Source organism: Dipodomys merriami, unplaced genomic scaffold (genome assembly GCF_024711535.1).
Source record: "Dipodomys merriami isolate MVZ:Mamm:240054 unplaced genomic scaffold, mDipMer1.0.p SCAF_69, whole genome shotgun sequence".
Classification (NCBI taxonomy): Eukaryota; Metazoa; Chordata; class Mammalia; order Rodentia; family Heteromyidae; genus Dipodomys; species Dipodomys merriami.
Window position 1 is genome coordinate 7,189,297 of NW_027206279.1, and position 20,315 is coordinate 7,209,611.

Sequence of the window (20,315 nt, forward strand, 5' to 3'; positions counted from 1 at the left end):
ACAGAAAAGGCCAAAGTGGTGCTGTGGCTCAAGCGGTAGAGGACTAGCCTTGAGCAAAAGAAGCTCAGGGACAGGGTACAAACCCCTGAGTTCAAGACCCAGGACTGGTTTTAAAAAAACCTTTAAGTAAAATTCCTCAAACCTCTGAAGTAGTAGTTACATTCCCAAGAAATTCAGCATATGTGAGCTGGCCATATTAAGTGGTCAGCAAATATTCAACCAATAAAATAATAGAAAAATTAAACACATTTTTGCATGTGACTGTAAGCTTCAGATTACAAATATATATATATAGAGAGAGAGAGAGAGAGAGTGTGTGTGTGTGTGTGTGTGTGTGTGTGTGTGTGTGCGTGCATAGAGGTTAGGACTTAAGTTGGGAGCCTGGCCTTCAGCTCCTAAATAGTTCAACTAGTATCACTGGAATAACCAAACTATTCCATGAATTCTCCACCTCATATAGAGGGGTAAAGTGCCTAGTCTTGGTTGAGAACCACTTGTTTACAGTGAAGAACTGCTTATGTAATCTCTAGAGAAGGGGTGGGGCAGAGAGCAATATCCACCCCTTCCTTTCTCAGAGAGTACTAGGCTTAGAGGAAAGAGGAAAATAAGGACCAGGGACGTCTCCTTTCTAATCTAAAGTGGAGGATTTTGGCGGGAGACCGGCGGTAAGCCACCTTGGGCTGGGTTTTGAGTGGACGGTGTTTGTCAAGACTTGGCACTTCTTCAACCTGCTTTAGGACCTTGCTTTTACTCCCCGGGCACTCTACCCCTCCTTCTGCTTCTTCCTATGTATTCAACTGCTCTCCCTGGCTCCCTGCCAAATACACATACATGCATGCACACACAAATAGACATCCACGCATACACATGCATGCATGCAGGCACAAAGGCATTGTCCTTCCTGGACCACAGGAGACAGGAAGTGGGGGGGAATTTCAGCTCAGTTTGGCCTTATCTGGACCAATAAGCCAAGTAACAATGGGCTGGATCGTTTCCTTTTCATTAATTCTGGAGTATCTGCTCCTGCAGAACTGGGAAAGGTAGGGCAAAATACCTGGATTATTGGATCTTATTAGAAGTAAGAGTGGGACTGTTGTATATATGGGGACTTCTATTTTCTGGGGGTGCCCAGCTTCTTCAAATAGCCCTTTCCCAGTGCTGATTGGGAAGGAAGAACAGGCCTGTCACAAAATGCAGAGGGGAAGGTAGACTCCGTTGGAGGCAGGGGATTCAGAGCCTAAAAGGGAGCGCTGCCATAATAGGTTCTCTCATACAGATGGGGGAGTGCTAGGTGAGGCACCTACCTCTGGGATCCACTTATTTTTTGAGGGGGAGAGAGACGTCTCCACCAGGTTCTAAGGGGCCTGCATCTAAATCCACAGCTGTCACATTTCTATCATGTATTTACAAGGTTGTATAACTATCATCTCAATTATGAAGGGAAGCAATTATGTACTAGAAAGTAATTAACTAGAAGAAAATCATAGAGGTAGTAAAATTTCTCCTTAAAAAGAAGATTCGGGGCTGGAAAGGTGGCTCAGTGGTAGAGCGCTTGCCTTGCATGCCTGAGGCCCTGGGTTCAATTCCTCAGCATCACATAAGCAAAAAGAAAAAAGCCCGAAGTGGTGCTGTGGCTCAAGTGGTAGAGCGCTAGCCTTGACCTGAAGAGCTGAGGGACAGCGCCCAGGCCCAGAGTTCAGGCCCCACGACCGGACCCCCAAAAAAAATAAAAATAAAAAGAAGATTCTCTGGGCTGGGAATGTGGCTTAGTGGTAGAGTGCTTGCCTTGCATGCATGAAGCCTGGGTTCATTCGATTCCTCAGTACCACAAACATAGAAAAAGCCGGTTTGCCCATGTAATTGTAACTCCTCTGTACGGTATTCTCACAATAAAAAAAAAAAAAAAAAGAAAGAAAGAAAAAGAAAAAGGGGCTGGGAAGGTGGCTCAGTGGTAGAGCGCTTGCCTTGCATACATGAGGCCCTGGGTTCGATTCTTCAGTAGCACATAAGCAGAAAAAGCCAGAAGTGGCACCGTGGCTCAAGTGGTAGGGGGCTACCCTTGAGCTGAAGGGCTGAGGGATGCGAGCGCCCAGGCCCAGAGTTCAGGCCCCACTACCAACCAAAAAAAAAAAAAAAAAATCTAGAAGAGGCTCAAGTGGTAGAGTGCCATCCTTAAGCAAAAGAAGCTCAGGAACAGTGGTCAGGCTCAGGGACAGTGCCCAGTCCCAGAGTTCAAGCCCCAGGACTAGTAAAAAAAAAAAAAAAAAAAAAAAGATTTGGATTGCCTCAATGCATCCAAAGTGACAACAGCCAAGCATCATTTCCTGAATCACACAAGATGTAGCCAAAGCTTAGGGAATTAACTACCACCTACATTCTACCTGGAGGCCCCAAGCCTCAGCAAAGGTGGAAAGAGACAAACAAAAGAGCTCAGACAATTGGTTCACTCTCATGACTACTCCCAGACCTCAGATTCAACTCATTCAACTTAGGAAATGGCAGAAGGCAGGCCATTCCTTTTCTAATGACTGTTGACCTGGAGATCAGTGGCTTGGTAAGGTATGTCTCACTCATCTGGGACAATTCCCAATGAGCTATTAAAGAGTAGGGAAAAGGTCATCCCTAAACCAAAGAGGAAAGGGGAGAGCTTCAGATTTAACTAGGGGAACAGGTGCTCATTTACATGTAGAGCCAAGGGTCCTCTTAGATCCACTACAGTATAAATGGAAAGGACTCCATGGAGCCATCAAAGTACAAAGAGTGAACAGTTGGGATTCCTTTCTCCAGGGCTAAGTCCATACAGAAGAAATTCCTTCTGACCAGGTGGGACTGAAGGATATCACCGGACATGATGTTAGGCTCAGGTATCCTAAGGTATCTCTTGTTTTGGCTTGTAGTTATCCTTGGTGTCCTTTTAATACTGAACTGGTGCATAAAGGAGTTGATTTAGTTGGTTAAGATTCTCTTTTCGACTAAAAATAAGAGCGTCTATCCTCTGGTACACTCACCATGATACCTCTCTAAGCCCTCCTCTAGATAGCCTCTATGTTCCCTTTGGCCCAAATACTATCATGGATAGAAGTAATGGCAACAGCTTTCAGTCTCACATACTCCTGGATCAGAGAAGGACGGAACAGGAACAGAAGTCCTGGCTCCTTTGTCAGTATAGCCAATTGTGAATGTCATCTGCTTCATGCAAGTTTTATAGCAGTCTCTGACAATACAAGTTTGTTTCTTATGGCCTCTGTAGAGGAGTCTGAGCAGAATTCTTCCTTTCTTCATTGTCCGATGATAGCTCTCGGCTCTTTTTAGTGACTGACTCTGCCCTTGCAAAAGATGTTAAATTCCCCATGTATTTTGAAAACTCTACCTACCTAAAATCAGGCAGCCCATGGGTAACTTTAAGATCACCCAGTATGACTTCACCTTTCAGGTGATTACTATAAGTAGGGAGCAATACTAGAATTCTACCTATGAGAAACAATTCCTCATAAGTAAAATAAATTGTGCATGTTAGGACAAGGTTTTCTAACGATGGGAAGGCCCAATTTTGTACCAAAGAAATTAAAACCTGTCAGGCAGGCTGGATTTCAGTAAATTTTTGTTGTCAGTCCCTCTGGCAAAGAGACTGCCAATAGCATTCTCCCTGCCCCCCCCCTCTTTTTTTCCTTTTCTTTTCTTTTTCCTTAAGACCTATCCAAATGAGGGCAAGGTCATTACATCTTCAGAAATGCTGGAAACTGGGCTCGAGATGTGGCTCAGTGGTAGAGTGCTTGCCTAGCATGCATGAAGCCCTGGGTTCGATTCTATTGTACCACATAAACAGAATAAACCAGAAGTGGTGTTGTGGCTTAAGTGGTAGAGGGCTAGCCTTGAGCAAAAGAAGCTCAGGGGCAGTGCCCAGGCCCTGTTATCAAGCCCCAGGACTGGCAAAAAAAGAAAAAAGAAGGAAGGAAGGAAGGAGGGAAGGAAGGAAGGAAGGAAGGAAGGAAGGAAAGAAGGAAAAAACTGCAAACTTCCATTAGTATCATTTGGTACAAGCTTAAGAGGAGCCTTCCCTGAAGACAGGGGAGCGCTAGCTATAGATAATCATTAGTGTTGGGTCCCACATAGGAGCTACTCTTCAGTGGTAACTCAGCCTATGCCCTTCCTATCAATTGGGAGGGAAAGTGCTCCTTAGCCCACTTCCTCCCTGATTCAGATATGCTAATGGAACAGCTGGTTGCCCAGATTTGTAATAGCAAAAGACAACACAATGCCAATAGTGGATAGCAATAGCACCAATGCTAGTGCCCTTAATTTGTAGGATCTTGAGACTGGAACAACCATGAGAAGCATTTCCATATATATGTTAGCACAACTTGCCAAGGCACTCAAAGAACTAACAGAGGCGAGGTACACTGACCAACAAGTTGATTCATTGGCAGTCATTGTTTTACAAAATAGAAGGGCCCTATTAACCTGTGACGCTGAAAATACATGTGTCTACCTAAGGAGGAATGTTGCTCTGATGGTATTATCTTTTTTTTTTTTTTTTGGTCCGGTCATGGGGCCTAAACTCTGGGCCTGGGCGCTGTCCCTCAGCTCTTCAGCTCAAGGCTAGCACTCTACCACTGAGCCACCTTCCCAGCCCCCTGATGGCATTATCTTAAGAACAGTCTTGGGTTGTATAAATCAAGCCTCTGATCTAATAGATAAGGTGAAGGTATGAATAGTGGGATTCCTTTACGGTCCAACTCTTAAAATGACTGTGGCTACTAATCACTCTTTTATTCCTCTTCAACTTCCTCAGTTTGGACCATGTCTGCTGCAAATCTGTATTGATCTCATCATGCACCAGGTCACAGTTTCACATGGACAATTCTTCCTCCTATAAGGATTTCAACTTATGCCCAAAGCAAGATTCTTATCTCCAATCAAACACCAAAAACACCAGAGGTGAAGCTGTGGCTCAAATGGCAGAGTGCTAGCTTTCAGCACAAAAGCTCAGGGACAGCATCTAGAACTTGAGTTCAAGCCCCAGGATGGGGGGGGGGTGCAGTGGGGACACAGACAGACAGGCAGGCAGGCAGGCAAAGACAGAGAGACAGAGAGACAGAGACAGAGACAGAGACAGAGAGAGGATGGGCTGGGGTTAGCCATTCCAGTCAGGGATTCTCTTTCTCTTATGTAAGTGAGGATCAAACCAACTGTCAAACTGTCATGGAATCTTCCAGACCTCACTCTAGCCTTGCTCTTTTCTCCAGCTTCTGAGTTTTGCCTCCACCTTTCGTGGGCTCTGAGCCCATTCCTAGAAAACAAGCTGGTCTAGGACTTCAGGTCTGCTGCAGCCTAGGCCTGCTAAGCTGATCCAAGTAGCCTGCTTCTGCCCCCTGGTGGCCGAACGATCAAGTGTCATGGAGGTTAGTTACTCTTTGCCAACAACTTTATACTAAATAGTGTAAATCTTAATAACTGCTTTTACTGCTTTTAATCCATAAAAATAATTATTTTTGTGCTGGTATTAAGTTTCAATTCAAGGCCTTCCGCTCCTACTTGACCTTCTTACTCACATCCGACTACCACTTGAGCCTCACTTCTAGTCCCAGTTTCCAATTCTTACAAAGTTTAATTTCATTATATATACACTAATTACTAAGATCATATTCTAATTTCAATATCATAGGACCTTTTAGGTTTGTTCCTATCCTTCTTTGTTCCTAGTTTTTGAAGCAAACAGGGCTCTAACATTTCTAGAGAGAAAAAATATACTGTTGCTTTTTTTTTTTTTTTTTTTTGGTCAGTTGTGGAGCTTGAACTCTGGGCCTGGGCACTGTCCCTCAGCTCTTCAGCTTAAGGCCAGTGCTCTACCGCTTGAGCCACAGCACTGCTTCCAGTTTTCTAGTGATTTATTGGAAGTAAGAGTCTTACGGACTTCCCTACCCGGGCTGGCTTTGAACCTCGATCCTCAGATCTCAACCTCCTGACTAGCTAGGATTACAGGCGTGAGCCACCAGCGCCCAGCTAACTGTTGCTTTTTCTGTCCTCTTTCCGTACCGTCCCTCCTTCTCTCCCTCTTCTTTCTTCCTTCCTTACTTTTTTCTTTCTTTCTTTCTTTCCTTTTCCCTCCCTCCCTCCCTCCCTCCCTCCATTTCTTCCTTCCTTGCTTCCTTCTTTCCTTCCTTCCCTCCCTGGGTCTTAGGAAGACTCATCTCCAGTTAATCAACAAAAAGCCAGAAGTAGAGCTGTGGCTCAAAGTGGTAGCATGCTACCCTTGAACAAAAGAGTTCAAGGACAGTTACAGGCCCTGAGTTCAAGCCCCAGAAACAACAACAACAACAAAGGGTAATAAATAGCAAAAGAGAAGCTGAGAATAAAACTCTCAACTGAGAAATCATTTGGTTGCCTACTCCTACTCTTTCTTCCCTTGCTGTGGTTCTCTATTAAAGCTTAAATAGGGCCATAAACCATAATGTTAGAAGACACTAGCTAGTGCTGGTGGCTCATGCCTATAATCCTAGCTACTCAGGAGGTTGAGATCTGAGGATCGAGGTTTAAAGCTGGCCTGGGCAGTAAAGTCCATGAAACTCTTATCCCCGATTAACTACTAAAAAAAGCTAGAAGTAGAGCTGGCACAATACACATATACATACACACACATTATTTGGACTGTTTTTACAAAAGAGAGATTATGGTGTTTGTACTCTATTTCCATCAATTTTCAGCTCTTTTAGGAATGGAACCAACCATACTGGGAAAACTCATTTAAGCTATTCTTTCCCAAAGGTATCATCCATGTCTTCCTCCCACATCAATGGAAACTACATTGAAGGGAGTGATACAGGCTTCCATATACCCTCGAAGATGATGATACAAGATATCACTATGGAGCTTCATTGCTCACTGTGTAAAGAATGGTACCGTGACCCACTGATGCTAAGCTGTGGCCACAACTTCTGTCAAGCCTGTATCAAAGAGTTCTGGAAGGTGCAAACTAGAGAAACATTCTGCCCTCAGTGTAAAATGCTATGTCAGCACAGCAACTGTACTTACAATCTTGTGCTGGAGAAGCTGGTAGAGAAGATCAAGAAATTACAATTAATAAAAGGTCAACCACAGTGTCCAGAGCATGGAGAGACTCTGAAACTGTTCAGTAAGCAAGAAAGAAAACTGATGTGCTTTCAATGCAAGGATATACGGTTATCTATGGGAGAATCCAAGGAGTTCCTGCAAATCAGTGATGCTTTCCATATCTTGTCGGTGTGTAAGTCCTAGGCTTTGAGCAATCCCAACATTAGGAAAAAATCTTTTGCTGGGCTTCTTCTCTCCTTCAACCCCTCTCCTTTGTTCAAATAATGACCAAAAAGCTCAGAGTGCTCGGAATATCTTATAAAGTTCTTTCTCTATAGGTGTTACATATAGGAAAGGACAATCTGGCTGATGTCCTTATACAAGGTGTAGAAAGAATATGGACATAAAAGAAACTGCTCTTGTTTATAAAAGCTCCCAATTCTGGTCAGGTTTAGAACAAATGTAACAACAGAATATGAGATAGTCTACTATAGAGTTAGATTTCTACCACATTTTTTTTTGGGGGGTCCAGTCGTGGGGCCTGAACTCTGGGCCTGGGCGCTGTCCCTCAGCTCTTCAGCTCAAGGCTAGCGCTCTACCACTTGAGCCACAGCGCCACTTCCAGCTTTTTTCTTTTTGCTTATGTGGTGCTGAGGAATTGAACCCAGGGCCTCATGCATGTAAGGCAAGCACTCTACCACTGAGCCACCTTCCCAGCCCCTCTACCACATTTTGAATTCTCTTTCTCTTCCCCTGCCCATCCAATCCCCAATTAACCAACAGCTTTTACTGAGATTGCTTATGCTCTCTTCACATAGTTGCACTGTTTTGAAGTTATTCATCCTTCATCCTTCTCTTCTCTTTTCCCTTCTCCTAATCTCATAAAATTGTTCTATGTGTACATATATATGTATATATATATATATTATGTATATGTATGTATATATGCACATAAATGTACATTAGTTACATCTATTTGTCTATGTGCTGCTGAAGACTGGGCTCAGGGCATCATGCATTCATGATGCTAGGCAAGTGCTCAGCCACTGAGCTACATTCCCATTCACAATTCTTTTTTTCTTTTCTTTTTTCATTTTTGGTGCTCATACTAGGGCTTGAACTGAAGGTCTCAAGCTCTTGCTCAGCTTTTTTGCTCATGGCTCATATTCTGCCACTTGGGATATACTTCCAGTCCAACTTTTTGTTTGCTGTTTAATTAGAAATAGAGTCTGCTGGCTTTGAACTGTGATCCTCAGATCTCAGCCTCCTGAGTAGCTATGATTACAGGTGTGAGCCACAATTTTTGAAACAGACAGGAACTATGACAAATGAAAAGGGAAACGATTTTTAGTAAAAAGACAAAAGATTTATATGTTCTGAATAGAAGCCACAGAGTATGGGAGAAAGATTTTTGGGGTTTTTTTGGGTCTGGTCGTGGGGTCTGAACTCTGGGCCTGGGTGCTATCCCTCAGCTCTTCAGCTCAAGGCTAGCGCTCTACCACTTGAGCCACAGTGCCACTTCTGGCTTTTTTCTTTTTTGCTTATGTGGTGCTAAGGAATTGAACCCAGAGCCTCAGGCATGCAAGGCAAGCGCTCTACCACTGAGCCACCTTCCCAGCCCCGGGAGAAAGATTTTTGGTAGAAGAGGTTACTTTTCTGGCACAATGGAGCTATTGGCAGTGTCCTTCGTGCCTCTCATCTCCCAAGTTTGTGTGGGTTAATTCGACTTGATATTCCAGGAGGAACTTACCATCTATCAAGGTCAACTGGAGGCAAGCCTGAAAGAACTTCAGTCTTTGAAAAACATGCAGCAGGATGCTATTGCTGAGTCCAAGGTGAGAAGCAAATTAGAGGGGCTGTAAATAGAAGTGGAATACACTGTCATTTTGACTTCAGCTACATGGGTGCAAAGGTGTATATGTGTGTGTGTGTGTGTGTGTGTGTATGTGTGTGTGTGTGTATATCGTATATATATATGTGTATGTGTGTGTATTAACATATATATATGTCAATACACTAATATACTGAATGACACATGGACTGTACAATTAGAAAACTGACACTTTAAGGTGGAAAGAAAAATGTTCCATAGAATAAGTTTCCAACAGTAGATAGAAGAGATTGGCATTCCACTCTTACTGTACTGATTCTTTTTTTTTTTTTTTCTGGTATTGGGCTTGAACTCAAGTCCTCACACTTACTTATTCATGACTCCCACTACCACTTGAGATGTACTTCCAGTACAGCTTTTTTTGTGTGTTGTTGTTGGTCGTGGGGCTTGAACTCATGGCCTAGGTGCAGTCCCTGAGCTCTTTTTGCTCAAGTCCAGTGCTCTATGACTTGGAGCCATGGTGTCACTTTCAGCTGTTGAGTGGCTGGAGATAAAGAGTCCCATGGACTTTCCTGCCCAGCTGGCTTCGAACCACAGTCCTCAGATCTCAACCTGCTGAGTAGCCAGCTAGGCATGAGCCAACAGTGCAAGATGATATTACACAGGAAGATATGGCTCCAATCCCATCAGCCCTTAAGTAGATACAATTTAGCATTATGAGGTTTATCCTGTGAATGAGAAATAATTAAAGGGACTTAAATAGGGCCTGATTTCATCTTGCTTTGAAAATATCTCTGGTGGATACTTGGAGAGAGGCAATGGTGAACACAGTGGTTAGAAGACTATAGAGTGGTTTCAGAAAATGATGGTAATGTCTTGACCTACTGAGTCAATTCTGAGAAATAAACAGCTTGAGTATATGATTTGGAGATAAAATGATCTGGATAAAATGATGAGATATGAGGAGTGAGTGGGGTATCAAATAGGCAGTTAGATAAAGCAGCCTAGAAATCAGCAGCTGGTTTCAGCTGGAGATGCCAGTATTACGATAGATAGATAGATAGATAGATAGATAGATAGATAGATAGATAGATAGATAGATAGATAGATAGATAGATAGATATTATTTAAAACTGGGAGCTGGTGGCTTATGCCTGTAGTCCTAGCTACTCAGGAGGCTGAGATCTGAGGATTGTGGTTCAAAGCCAGCCCGCGCAGAAAATCCATGAGACTCTCATCTCCAATAAACCACCAGAAAACTGGAAGTGGCATTGTGGCTCAAGTGCTAGAGTGATCGCCTTGATCTGAAGAGCTGGGGGACAGCGTTCAGGCCCAGAATCCAAGCCCCATGACCAACAACAACAAAAAAGATAATAGATATTATTTAAAGCCATGGAAAGAAAGAAGATTACCTGGGAAGACAATGTAGAATGTAAAGGAGAAAGAGCCTATGATAGAATATCAAGTAAACCTAAAAGTGGGTTGAGAGGAAAGTGGAGCCAATAAAATAAGAATGAGAGGCATAGTTCAAGTGGCAGAGGCTTCCCAAGCAAGAGTAATGCACTGGGTTCAACCCAACTACCACAAGGAAATAAGTGAAAACAAATAATTTTAAATGAGAAGACTGAGAGATACTGGTAAGAGAGGGAGAAAGGGAGACCACAGCTACAGAAGAGAAGGAGTTAAGACCATCTTAAGAAAGCAGTTAATAATGATGGACCATAAATCCAGGTTGGATATGTTATATGATGCTAGAAGTTTATGAATAGAAATGGAGGGGTCAAGCTGGGTGCCCGTGGCTCATGCCTAAAATCCTAGCTACTCAGGAGGCTGAGATCTGAGGATCGCATTTCAAAGGCAGCCCCAGCAGGAAAGTTTGTGAGACTCTTTATCTCCAATTAACCACTCAAAAACTGGAAATGGCACTGTGGCTCAAGTGGTAGAGTGCTAATCTTGAGCTGAAGAGTTGAGGGACAGCACCTAGGCCCAAAGTTCAAGCCCCACGACTGACCAAAAAAAAAAAAAAAGAAAGAAAGAAAAGAAAAAGAAATGAAGAAGTCAATGAAAACAAAATTTCAATTAGATCCAACAATTGTTATAATGGGGGACTTGAGTAAGCCTAGAGCATACAAAGTTATTTTGTAGACAGTGTAATTGCTGGGGATGAGAAAAATCCCATGTGTGAAGGGGAATCAGTGGCTAAAGCCGTATAAATTATTAGAAAGGGGGAAAATGAAGAAATTAGAAGCCAGTAAGATAGTCCACCTATGTTTTTTGTGGTCACCCAAGAAAAGAACCACAGTATAGTAGAATTTTATTTTTCTTCGCCAGTCCTGGGGCTTGAACTCAGAGCCTAGGCACTGTCCCTTAGCTTCTTTTGCTCAAGGCTAGCACTCTATCACTTGAGCCACAGCACTACTTCTGTTTATATGGTACTGATGATGAACGGAACCCAGCGCTTCATGCATGCTAGGCAAGCACTCTACCACTAAGCCACTTTCCCAGCCCTAGTAGAATTGTTTGTCAGTGCTTTCAACATTGCTCATATCTGTTTCTTTTATATTGTCCTAGCAATGGAGTGATATCCCCGAGTTCTGATTTCCAGATAAGGACAATTCTTCTAGGCTCTTTCTGACCCTAGTCTAATAACACTATTTGGTATCTACTGGTTTGCCAATCTAGAAAGGTATAAAATGTTTGATTAACTCCACAATGTTATCTAGTAAGTGGCACTGGTTACCATGCCAGTACTGCAACAAGAATCAAGATACTACTTTTTGATTCTTTCATTCTAACCACTAAACTAGCTATAGAAAAAGGCGTTAAGTCTCCCAAAGGGAGAGAAAATAGCCATTTGTATGGTGTTTCTCAATGTGTGTTAGTAATGGTGGTATGGGTCCCCATCCCCAAATGCTAGTCTCAATAACCATGGTGATGATCATGGAGGTTTCCAGGAAAACAAGGTACAACTGCAGCATCACATTTCCCTGGAGTTTCTAAAGCTCCATCAGTTCCTGCACAGCAAAGAAAAGGATATTCAAAATGACCTCATGGAAGAGTGGAAAGTCTTGAGCGAGGAGATGGAGCACAACCTGAAGCAGCTTCAGGAACAATGTTTCCTTGCCAAAGACATGTTGGTGAGCATTCAGAAAAGGATGGAAGAGAAGAACCACTATGACTTCCTCAACGTGAGTCTCTACATTAACATTATGGGTTTACTTAGGAGTTGGGAGGAGGAGGGGTATGAATGTATGTGTGTGAGAAAGATGTAGTAGTGGCTTTTCACCACTAGGGGTATCCAAAGCAAAGCAAAACAAAAATTAGAACTACTTTAGTGTTTGCTGATGTCTGGAAAGAAAAGATTACTCATGTTTTATGCTGAGTAAAAACTTTTAGCCTCCTAGAAACAAGACAATAAAATACTACATGTAATACTACTTATTGGGTATTTTTATATTTTCATAAAGTACATTAAAGCTTTATTTAGAAATTTTAAAAAAGAGCTGGGCGCCGGTGGCTCATGCCTGTAATCCTAGCTATTCAGGAGGCTGAGATCTGGGGATCATGGTTCAAAGCCAGCCCAGCAGGAAAAATCCGTGAGACTCTTTATTTTTTTTTTGGGGGGGGGGTCCGGTCGTGGGGCCTGAACTCTGGGCCTGGGTGCTGTCCCTCAGTTCTTCAGCTCAAGGCTAGCACTCTACCACTTGAGCCACAGCACCACTTCCAGCTTTTTTTTTTTTTGCTTATGTGGTGCTGAGGAATCGAACCCAGGGCCGCATACATGCAAGGCATGCACTCTACCACTGAGCCACCTTCCCAGCCCCTCTGTGAGACTCTTATCTCCAATAAACCACTCAGAAAACCAGAAGTGGTGCTGTGGCTCAAGTGGTAGGGCGCTAGCCTTGAGCTGAAGAGCTGAGGGACAGAGCCCAGGCCCAGAGTTCAATCCCCACCACCAACAAAAAGAAAAAGAAAAAAAAGAAAGTTACAGCCTGTGTTGAAGCTTTGGCTTATGGTAATCATAAACTGATCTATCTGCAAAGCTAGTTGCCACTTTGCATCGGAAGCTCTAAAGAGTGGCCTTGGGTCTGGAGTATCGAGTGAGTGAGTGAGTGAGTGAGTGAGTGTGCGTGTGTGTGTGTGTGTGTGTGTGTGTTTTCTAAGAGTACTTGGGAGCATAAAATACTAGCTTACTCTAAATTATTGTCTGAATGGCTTTTCTTGATTCCAAGAAAAGGAAATCCTGAAAAGAAAATCACAGCAAGGCAAAGCCAGTTTATCCTGGGTCAGATCAGAACTGGCGTATGAAGGTTTTGCAAAAAAGGTTATTGGGCCCAGTTGGGATGATCCTAAGTACTGCTGATCAAATTATGTGGCAGTCAGAATCACCACAGACGTTTCTAGGGTTCCTAAGCAGGATCTGATGTCTGTATTTCTCCTTTCCTCTTTTAGGACATCAAACAGCTTTTTGATAGGTAAGTGCTTCCTTACGGTACTCTTTCACCATTCCTTCGGTCTGGAGGGTATCTAAGCATGAATTATTTATGTCCCCTGCAGCTTGGAGCAAACAACGATGACACTGGAACCCAGACAGCTTATCTCCAGAAGTCTGAACCCAGGCCAGTTCAAAGGTCCCATCCAGTACAGGACATGGAGGGAAATGCAGTCTATTCTCTCTCCAGGTACCAGTGTGTATGGATTAGTGATTCCTAATCTATGCTTCCTCTGTGGGACCTTTTCTGTGATGTTAAATAGTTCTTTTCTTTTCTTTTTTGGTCTGAGAACAGGTACCTGACACTTTCACCACTGGCTAGTGCTCTACCAACTGAGCCATGCCTCCAACCCCCCACTACCAACTAATTCTCAACATTTTGTATTTTGTGTGTGTGTGTGTGTGTGTGAATGAACTCAGTCAGCTGTGAGAATGAACTCAGGGCCTGGCGCTGTTTCTGAGCTTTTTCACTCAAGGCCAGCACTCTACCACTTTAAGCCACAGAGCCACTTCCATTTTCTGGTGGTTAATGGGAGATAAGAGTTACACAGATAGGGCTGGGAAGGTGGCTCAGTGGTAGAGTGCTTGCCTTGCATGCCTGAGGCCCTGGGTTCGATTTCTTAGCACCACATAAGCAGAAAAAAAAAAAGCTGGAAGTGGTGCTATGGCTCAAGTGGTAGAGCACTATCCTTAAGCTGAAGAGCTGAGGGACAGCGCCCAGGCCCAGAGTTCAGGCCCCACGACCGGACCCCCCCCCCCAAAAAAAAAGAGTCACACAGACTCTCCTGCCCAGGCTGGCTTTGATTCCCTATCCTTAGATCTCAGCTTCCTGAATAGCTAGGATTACAGGTGATCCACTTAATGTAGTTTTTTACAACTAAAAACAAAACAAAACAAAACAAAGTACATATATTATTATTAACTAAGATCACAGTTTCTTTAGATTACTTTAGTTTTTAATCTATGTCACTCTAAATCCCAGGATCTCATCTAAGATACATTGCTCTTCACTGTCATATTTTTTCAGGCTGCTCTTGGTAGTACTTAAAATTCTTGATTTCTGAAGATTTTGAGGAGTACTACTCATATATTTTATACGATGCTGTGCTATTGCATTTGTGTGCTGTTCTCATGATAACATTTAAGTTTAAAAAGACTATAGTGTTAAATTACCATTTTCATCACTTTATAGCAAGTGTATACACTCCTAACATGATTTATGACTGTTGATGCTGGCTTTAATCACCTGGCTAAGATAGCATTTGCTAGACTTCTCCATTGTAAAGCTATCATCTCTTCTCCTTCCATACTATAAACTATGGAAGGCAACTACTCAATACAGCTTACCTTTTTTTTATTGCGGGGGGCGGGGGAGGGGGTCCAGTTGTGGGGCCTGAACTCTGGGCCTGGACGCTGTCCCTCAGCTCTTTAGCTCAAGGCTAACACTCTTATCACTTGAGCCACAGCGCCACTTCTGGCTTTTTCTGCTTATGTGGTGCTGAGGAATCGAACCCAGGGCCTCATGCATGCAAGGCAAGCGTTCTACCACTGAGCCACCTTCCCAGCCCCAATACAGCTTACCTTTAAGGAGTGAATAGTGATTAATTTGCCCTCCAGTATTTGCATAAATTATTTGGAATTCTGTTGCATGGGAAACGTGTCCCTTCTGACTACTTTGGATGTCAAATATGATAGATTTTTGTCTTGGTTATTCTTTTTTTTTTTTTTTTGTCGGTCGTGGGGCTTGAACTCTGGGCCTGGGCACTGTCCCTCAGCTCTTCAGCTCAAGGCGAGCGCTCTACCACTTGAGCTACAGCGCCACTTCCGGTTTTCTGGTGGTTTATTGGAGATAGGAGTCTCACGGTTTCTCCTGCCCGGGCTGGCTTTGAACCGCGATCCTCAGATCTCAGCCTCCTGAGTAGCTAGGATTACAGGCGTGAGCCACCAGTGCCCGGCTGTCTTGGTTATTCTTGAGATAGTGTCTGCTTTATGCACAAGTTGGCCTGGACTGTGATCCTCCTATTTATGCTTCCCCAAGTTCTGGGATGACTGGTGTGTGCCACTACATCCAGTCACTGATTGAAATGCAGTCTCATTAATTATTATTTTTGTCTGGGACTAGCCTCAAACCTTGATTCCTTAGATCATCTCCCAAGTAGGTAAGATTACAGCCTTTTTTTTTTTTCTTTTTGTCTACTGTGGGGCTTGAACTCTGAGTTTGGGTGCTGTCCCTGCACTCTTCAGCTCAAGGCGAGTGCTTTACCACCTGAGCCACGGCGCCACTTCCAGTTTTCTGGTGGTTTATTGGAGATGAATCTCATGAACTTTCCTGCCCAGGTTGGCTTTGAACCTCAGTCCTCAGATCTCAGCCTCCCGAGTAGCTAGGATTACAGGCGTGAGCCACCAATGCCTGGCCCAATTTTTTTAAATAAATTCTTTGTAGGGCTGGTGGTATGGCTCAAGTGGTAGAGCCTCATACTTAGCAAGTGTGAGGCGCGGCGTTCAAACCCCTACACTATACAAAAACATATTTTTGAGCTGGGTGATATCTGAGAGGTGCAGTTCAAAGTCAACCCAAGCAAGAAATTCCAAAAGACTTTTATTTGGGAAGGAGGGGCAGTTTTAGGGCTTGAACTCAGGGCCTAGGCACTATCCCCAAGCTGCTTTTGCTCAAGACTAGCATTCTATCACTTGAGCCACAGTGCCACTTCTGGCTTATTTTATTTATGTGTACTGAGGAATGGAACCCAAAGTTTCATGCATGCTAGGCAAGTACTCTACCACTAAGCCACATTCCCAGCCCCATGAGACTCTTATCTCCAGTTAACTACCAAAAAGCTGGAAGCAGAGCTGTGGTTCAAGAAGTAGAGTATTAACATTGAACAATAAAAGCTTCCAAATGGTGTCTAAATTCAAGCCCCAGAATTGGAAAAAAATAAGTGGTTGGGTTTTTTTGTTTTGTTTTGTTTTGTTTTAGAGTCTTACTACATTGCTCAGGCTATCCTCAAGCTTCTGCTACTTCTGGCTCAGCCTCCAAGTAGGGGATTACAGATATTCTGCCACTGCACCTGAACATTATTTAAATTTTTAATTGACACTTGGTATTTGTACATATTTATCAGGCACACTTTAATTCAATATATGTGTACAATGCATAATGATCAAATTGGGGCAACCATTTCCATTTCCTCAAGCATGTTATTTCTATGTGTTTGGAACACTTGAATTCTTGTTGTTTTGAAATATATAATAAGGGCTGGGAAGGTGGCTCAGTGGTAGAGCGCTTGCCTTGCATGCCTGAGGCCCTGGGTTCGATTCCTCAGCACCACATAAGTAAAAAGAAAAAAGCTGGAAGTGGTGCTGTGGCTCAAGTGGTAGAGCACTAGCCTTGAGCTGAAGAGCTGAGGGACAGCGCCCAGGCCCAGAGTTCAGGCCCCACAACTGGACCCAAAAAAAAAAAAAAAATATATATATATATATATAATAAGGGCTTGGGCTGTAGCTAAGCAGTAAAGGCTTACCTAGCATGTGGAAAGCCCTGGGTTCAATCCTCAATGGAACTAATTGTTGTAGATTCTTGGCTGGTGGAAAGGGGGGGAAGAGGGGAGGTGTAGGGGGGAGGGGGGTGCGGGGGGTGCGGGGGGGGGAGGAAAAACTGGGAGGCAGCAAAGGGAAGGGATGACATTGTTCAAAGGAAACATACTCGTTACCTGACTTACTTAACTGTAACCCTTTTGTACATCACCTTTATAGTAACAATAAAAATTTTTTTAAATCATTATAGATTGTGCTACAAAATACTAAAAAAATTCCTCCTTTCCAACTACACTCATTATCTAGCCTTATCATCCCCTCTGTACCCTACCTACCCCTTCTAATCAATAGTGACTACTATTCTACTCTACTTCTAGGAGCCTAATTTACATATTTTTAAAATTCCAATCTGTTCTGGAATTATATCTTTGTAGAAAATATAATATAATATATATATAATATGTATTATAAATTAACTACATTAAGATGTAAAGTTATTACAAAGTACAAGCCCAATTCTGAAACTACTAAAGCCAACAGAGTCTATTGGTCAGAACCCTATGAAAATTTCTAAAATTTGACTCTCAATTTCTTGTTCCAGAATTTTAATCTCAGTTTGTGGACCAAATTCTGACTATTAGTGACATAAACCACTCTTCTCAAATGTCTCATCTGTTAAACCAAATATAAATTTCTCATCATTGACCTGTAGGTTCTACGTTACCTAGCTCCACTAGGCAAGCTCTTACCTTCTTCCCAACATAACTATTTAACCTACTCTTTTTTCCCCATTTACTCAACCATCTAAAGTACATTTTATATATGTTGTAACACAACTGAAATATTCTCACTAGAAAGATTTCCTAGAAGCCAGTGGTGGCTCATACATGTAATCCTAGCTACTCAGAAGGCTGAGATCTGAGGATCATAGTTCAAAGCTAACCTGGGCAAAAAAGTCCATGAGACTTATCTCCAAATTATCTCCAGAAAACCAGAAGTAGAGCTGTGGCTCAAAGTGGTAGAGCACTAGCCTTAAACAAAAGAACTCAGGGCCTGGGCATCAGTGGCTTACTCCTGTAATCCTAGCGATTCAGGAGGCTGAGATCAGAGGATCACAGTTCAAAGCCAGCCCAGGCAGGAAAGTCCGTAAGACTCTTATTTCCAATAAACCACCAGAAAACCAGAAATGGCACCGTGACTCAAGTGGTAACGTGCTAACTTTGAGCTGAAGAGCTGAGGGGCAGTTTCCAGGCCCAGAGTTCAAGCTCTATGACTGACCAAAAAAACCCACAAAAAAACAGAAAACAACAACTTGGGAGACCATGCCCAGGCCCCTAGTTAGTATCCCACAACTAACAAAAAAAAAGTCTACAAACATTAATATGGATACACAAATAACAGAAAGTATATAAGAAGCTGTCTAGCTATCTAAGAGTTTATGAGTACACAAAGTTAAAATAACAGGAAATACTTTGTGTGTTGGGGGCCAGTTCTAGGCTTTGAACTCACCTATACACTGTCTTTGAGATGTTTTGCTCAAGGCTAGTGCCACTGTAACCACAGCTCCACTTCTGGCTTGGTGGTGGTTAATTGCAGGTAAGAGTCTCATAGAGTTTCCTGCCCAAGTAGCTTTAGACCATGATCCTCAGATTGCAAGCTTCTGAGTAGATCATTTAGTCTTTTACTATGAGAATTGACGCTTACCTTCTCTTCACTATTTGTAGCTATCTCTTTTTTTTTTCTTATTAGGTCTGTCTCCATTAACTCTGGACCCTAAAACAGCTCACCCAAATCTGCTCCTATCCAAAAACTACACCAGTGTATGGCACAGTGACATTAAGCAAGCACTGACTGACAATCCAGAGAGGTTTGACTCAAGTGTGGCTGTCCTGGCTTCCCAAGGCTTCACCTCTGGAAAGTGGTACTGGGAAACAGAAGTAGCAAATAAGACCAAGTGGACAGTAGGTGTCGCCAAAGAATCCATCGTTCGTAAGGGCAGCTGTCCTCTAACTCCTGAGCAAGGATTCTGGCTCTTAAGATTAAGGAACCGAACTGATCTAAAGGCACTGGATTTGCCTGCTTGCATTCTAAAGCTGACTAAGAAGCTTGACAAGGTGGGCATCTACCTAGATTATGAGGAAGGGCAAGTGTCCTTCTACAATGCTAAGAACATGGCCCACATTTATACCTTCAGTAGCATTTTCGTGGAGAAACTGTACCCTTACTTCTGCCCCTGCCTTAATGACAGTGGAGAGAATAAAGAACCATTGTATATTGTACATCCACAGTAATTAGTCATACTACTGTATACATTCAGAGGCTATTAAATAAGTATTGAAATATCTTACCAGTCTCTCACTCAATTCTATTCCCAATTTATAGGAACTCTGAAAGGGTGAAATGTGATGTTTAGGAACATCACAAACTTAAGCAGAAGGATCCTGACTTCGAGGACAGCCTGGACTACATGGCAAAAAGGAAAAACAATCAAAAATACAGCACAGTGGCTCAAGTCTATAATCCTAGCTTCTTGGGAGATAGAAATCTGAGGAATTGAAGTTCATGCCCTGCCATAAAAGCTCCTGTTATTCCACCTCCTGATGGTGTTACAGGGCTTATCATCACACCCAGCTGTAATTTCTTTTCTGGTAAAAACTTATTCAGGTTGGGTATCCTGTGGCTCATGCCTGTAATCCAAGATGCTCGGGAGGCTGAGCTCTAAGGATTGTGGTTCAAAGCCAGCCTGGGCAGGAAAGTCCATGAGACTCTTACCTCCAATTAACCACTCAAAAACCAGAAGTGGTGCTGTGGCTCAAAGTGGTAGAGTGCTAACCTTGAGCAAAAGAGCTCAGGGATAGTGCCCTTGCCCTAAGTTCAAGCCCCATGACCGACAAACAAAAAAACCTATTCAGAGCCAGAGCTGGTGGCTCCAGCTTGCCATCTCAAGAGGCTGAAATCTGATGATTAGGATATAAAGCCAACCCAGGCAGGAAAGTCCATGAGACTTTTATCTCCAACTAACCATCAGAAAACCAGATATGGAGCTGTGGCTCAAAGTGGGAGAATGGTAGCCTTGATCAGAAAAGCTCAGAGACAGTACCCAGGCCCTGAGTTCAAATCCCACCACTGACATAAAAGTTTTTAAAAATTCATTCAGGATCTAGATAGATATTCTCTTGTATTTTATGTGTCTTAAAGTTTTACCTTTCAAGGCTAGCAAAGTGGTTCAGGAGGTAAAGCACCTACCTAATAAGCATGAGGCCCTGAGTTCAATCCCCAGAACAGTAAGAGGAAAAAAGGGAGGCAATTACAAGCAAAGTTTTGCCTTTTATATTTAAGAGGTTAATGGTTCAATTGACTAGGAAGTAGTTATAAACATGCATTTATTATACAACTTCAAAATATATT

General features: G+C 42.9%; 1 protein-coding gene across 4 annotated transcripts; it reads left to right on the top strand.

The window, feature by feature from the left end:
- The first annotated feature begins 590 nt into the window (after nt 1–590).
- On the top strand, nt 591–19,220 carry Trim69 (tripartite motif containing 69). 4 transcript variants are annotated; one of them, XM_070006004.1, is made up of 7 exons: nt 5,211–5,402; nt 6,766–7,239; nt 8,790–8,885; nt 11,836–12,069; nt 13,334–13,356; nt 13,439–13,563; nt 18,657–19,220. In XM_070006004.1, the coding sequence occupies exons 1-7, from the start codon at nt 5,397–5,399 to the stop codon at nt 19,196–19,198; spliced, it is 1,500 nt and encodes a 499-aa protein (XP_069862105.1). In that variant the 5' UTR covers nt 5,211–5,396; the 3' UTR covers nt 19,199–19,220. The 4 variants fall into 4 exon arrangements, with proteins under 4 accessions (XP_069862108.1, XP_069862105.1, XP_069862106.1 ...); XM_070006005.1 differs by having other exon boundaries at nt 11,893–12,069; XM_070006007.1 differs by lacking the exons at nt 5,211–5,402; nt 6,766–7,239 and adding an exon at nt 591–665.
- Nucleotides 19,221–20,315: the final 1,095 nt, after the last annotated feature.

Excerpts from the sequence above, each read along its gene's own strand:
- Trim69 (XM_070006004.1), top strand. Across the intron at positions 7,240-8,789 it reads ATGCTTTCCATATCTTGTCG|GAGGAACTTACCATCTATCA; the intron begins GTGTGTAAGTCC and ends TTGATATTCCAG. Across the intron at positions 12,070-13,333 it reads ACCACTATGACTTCCTCAAC|GACATCAAACAGCTTTTTGA; the intron begins GTGAGTCTCTAC and ends TTCCTCTTTTAG.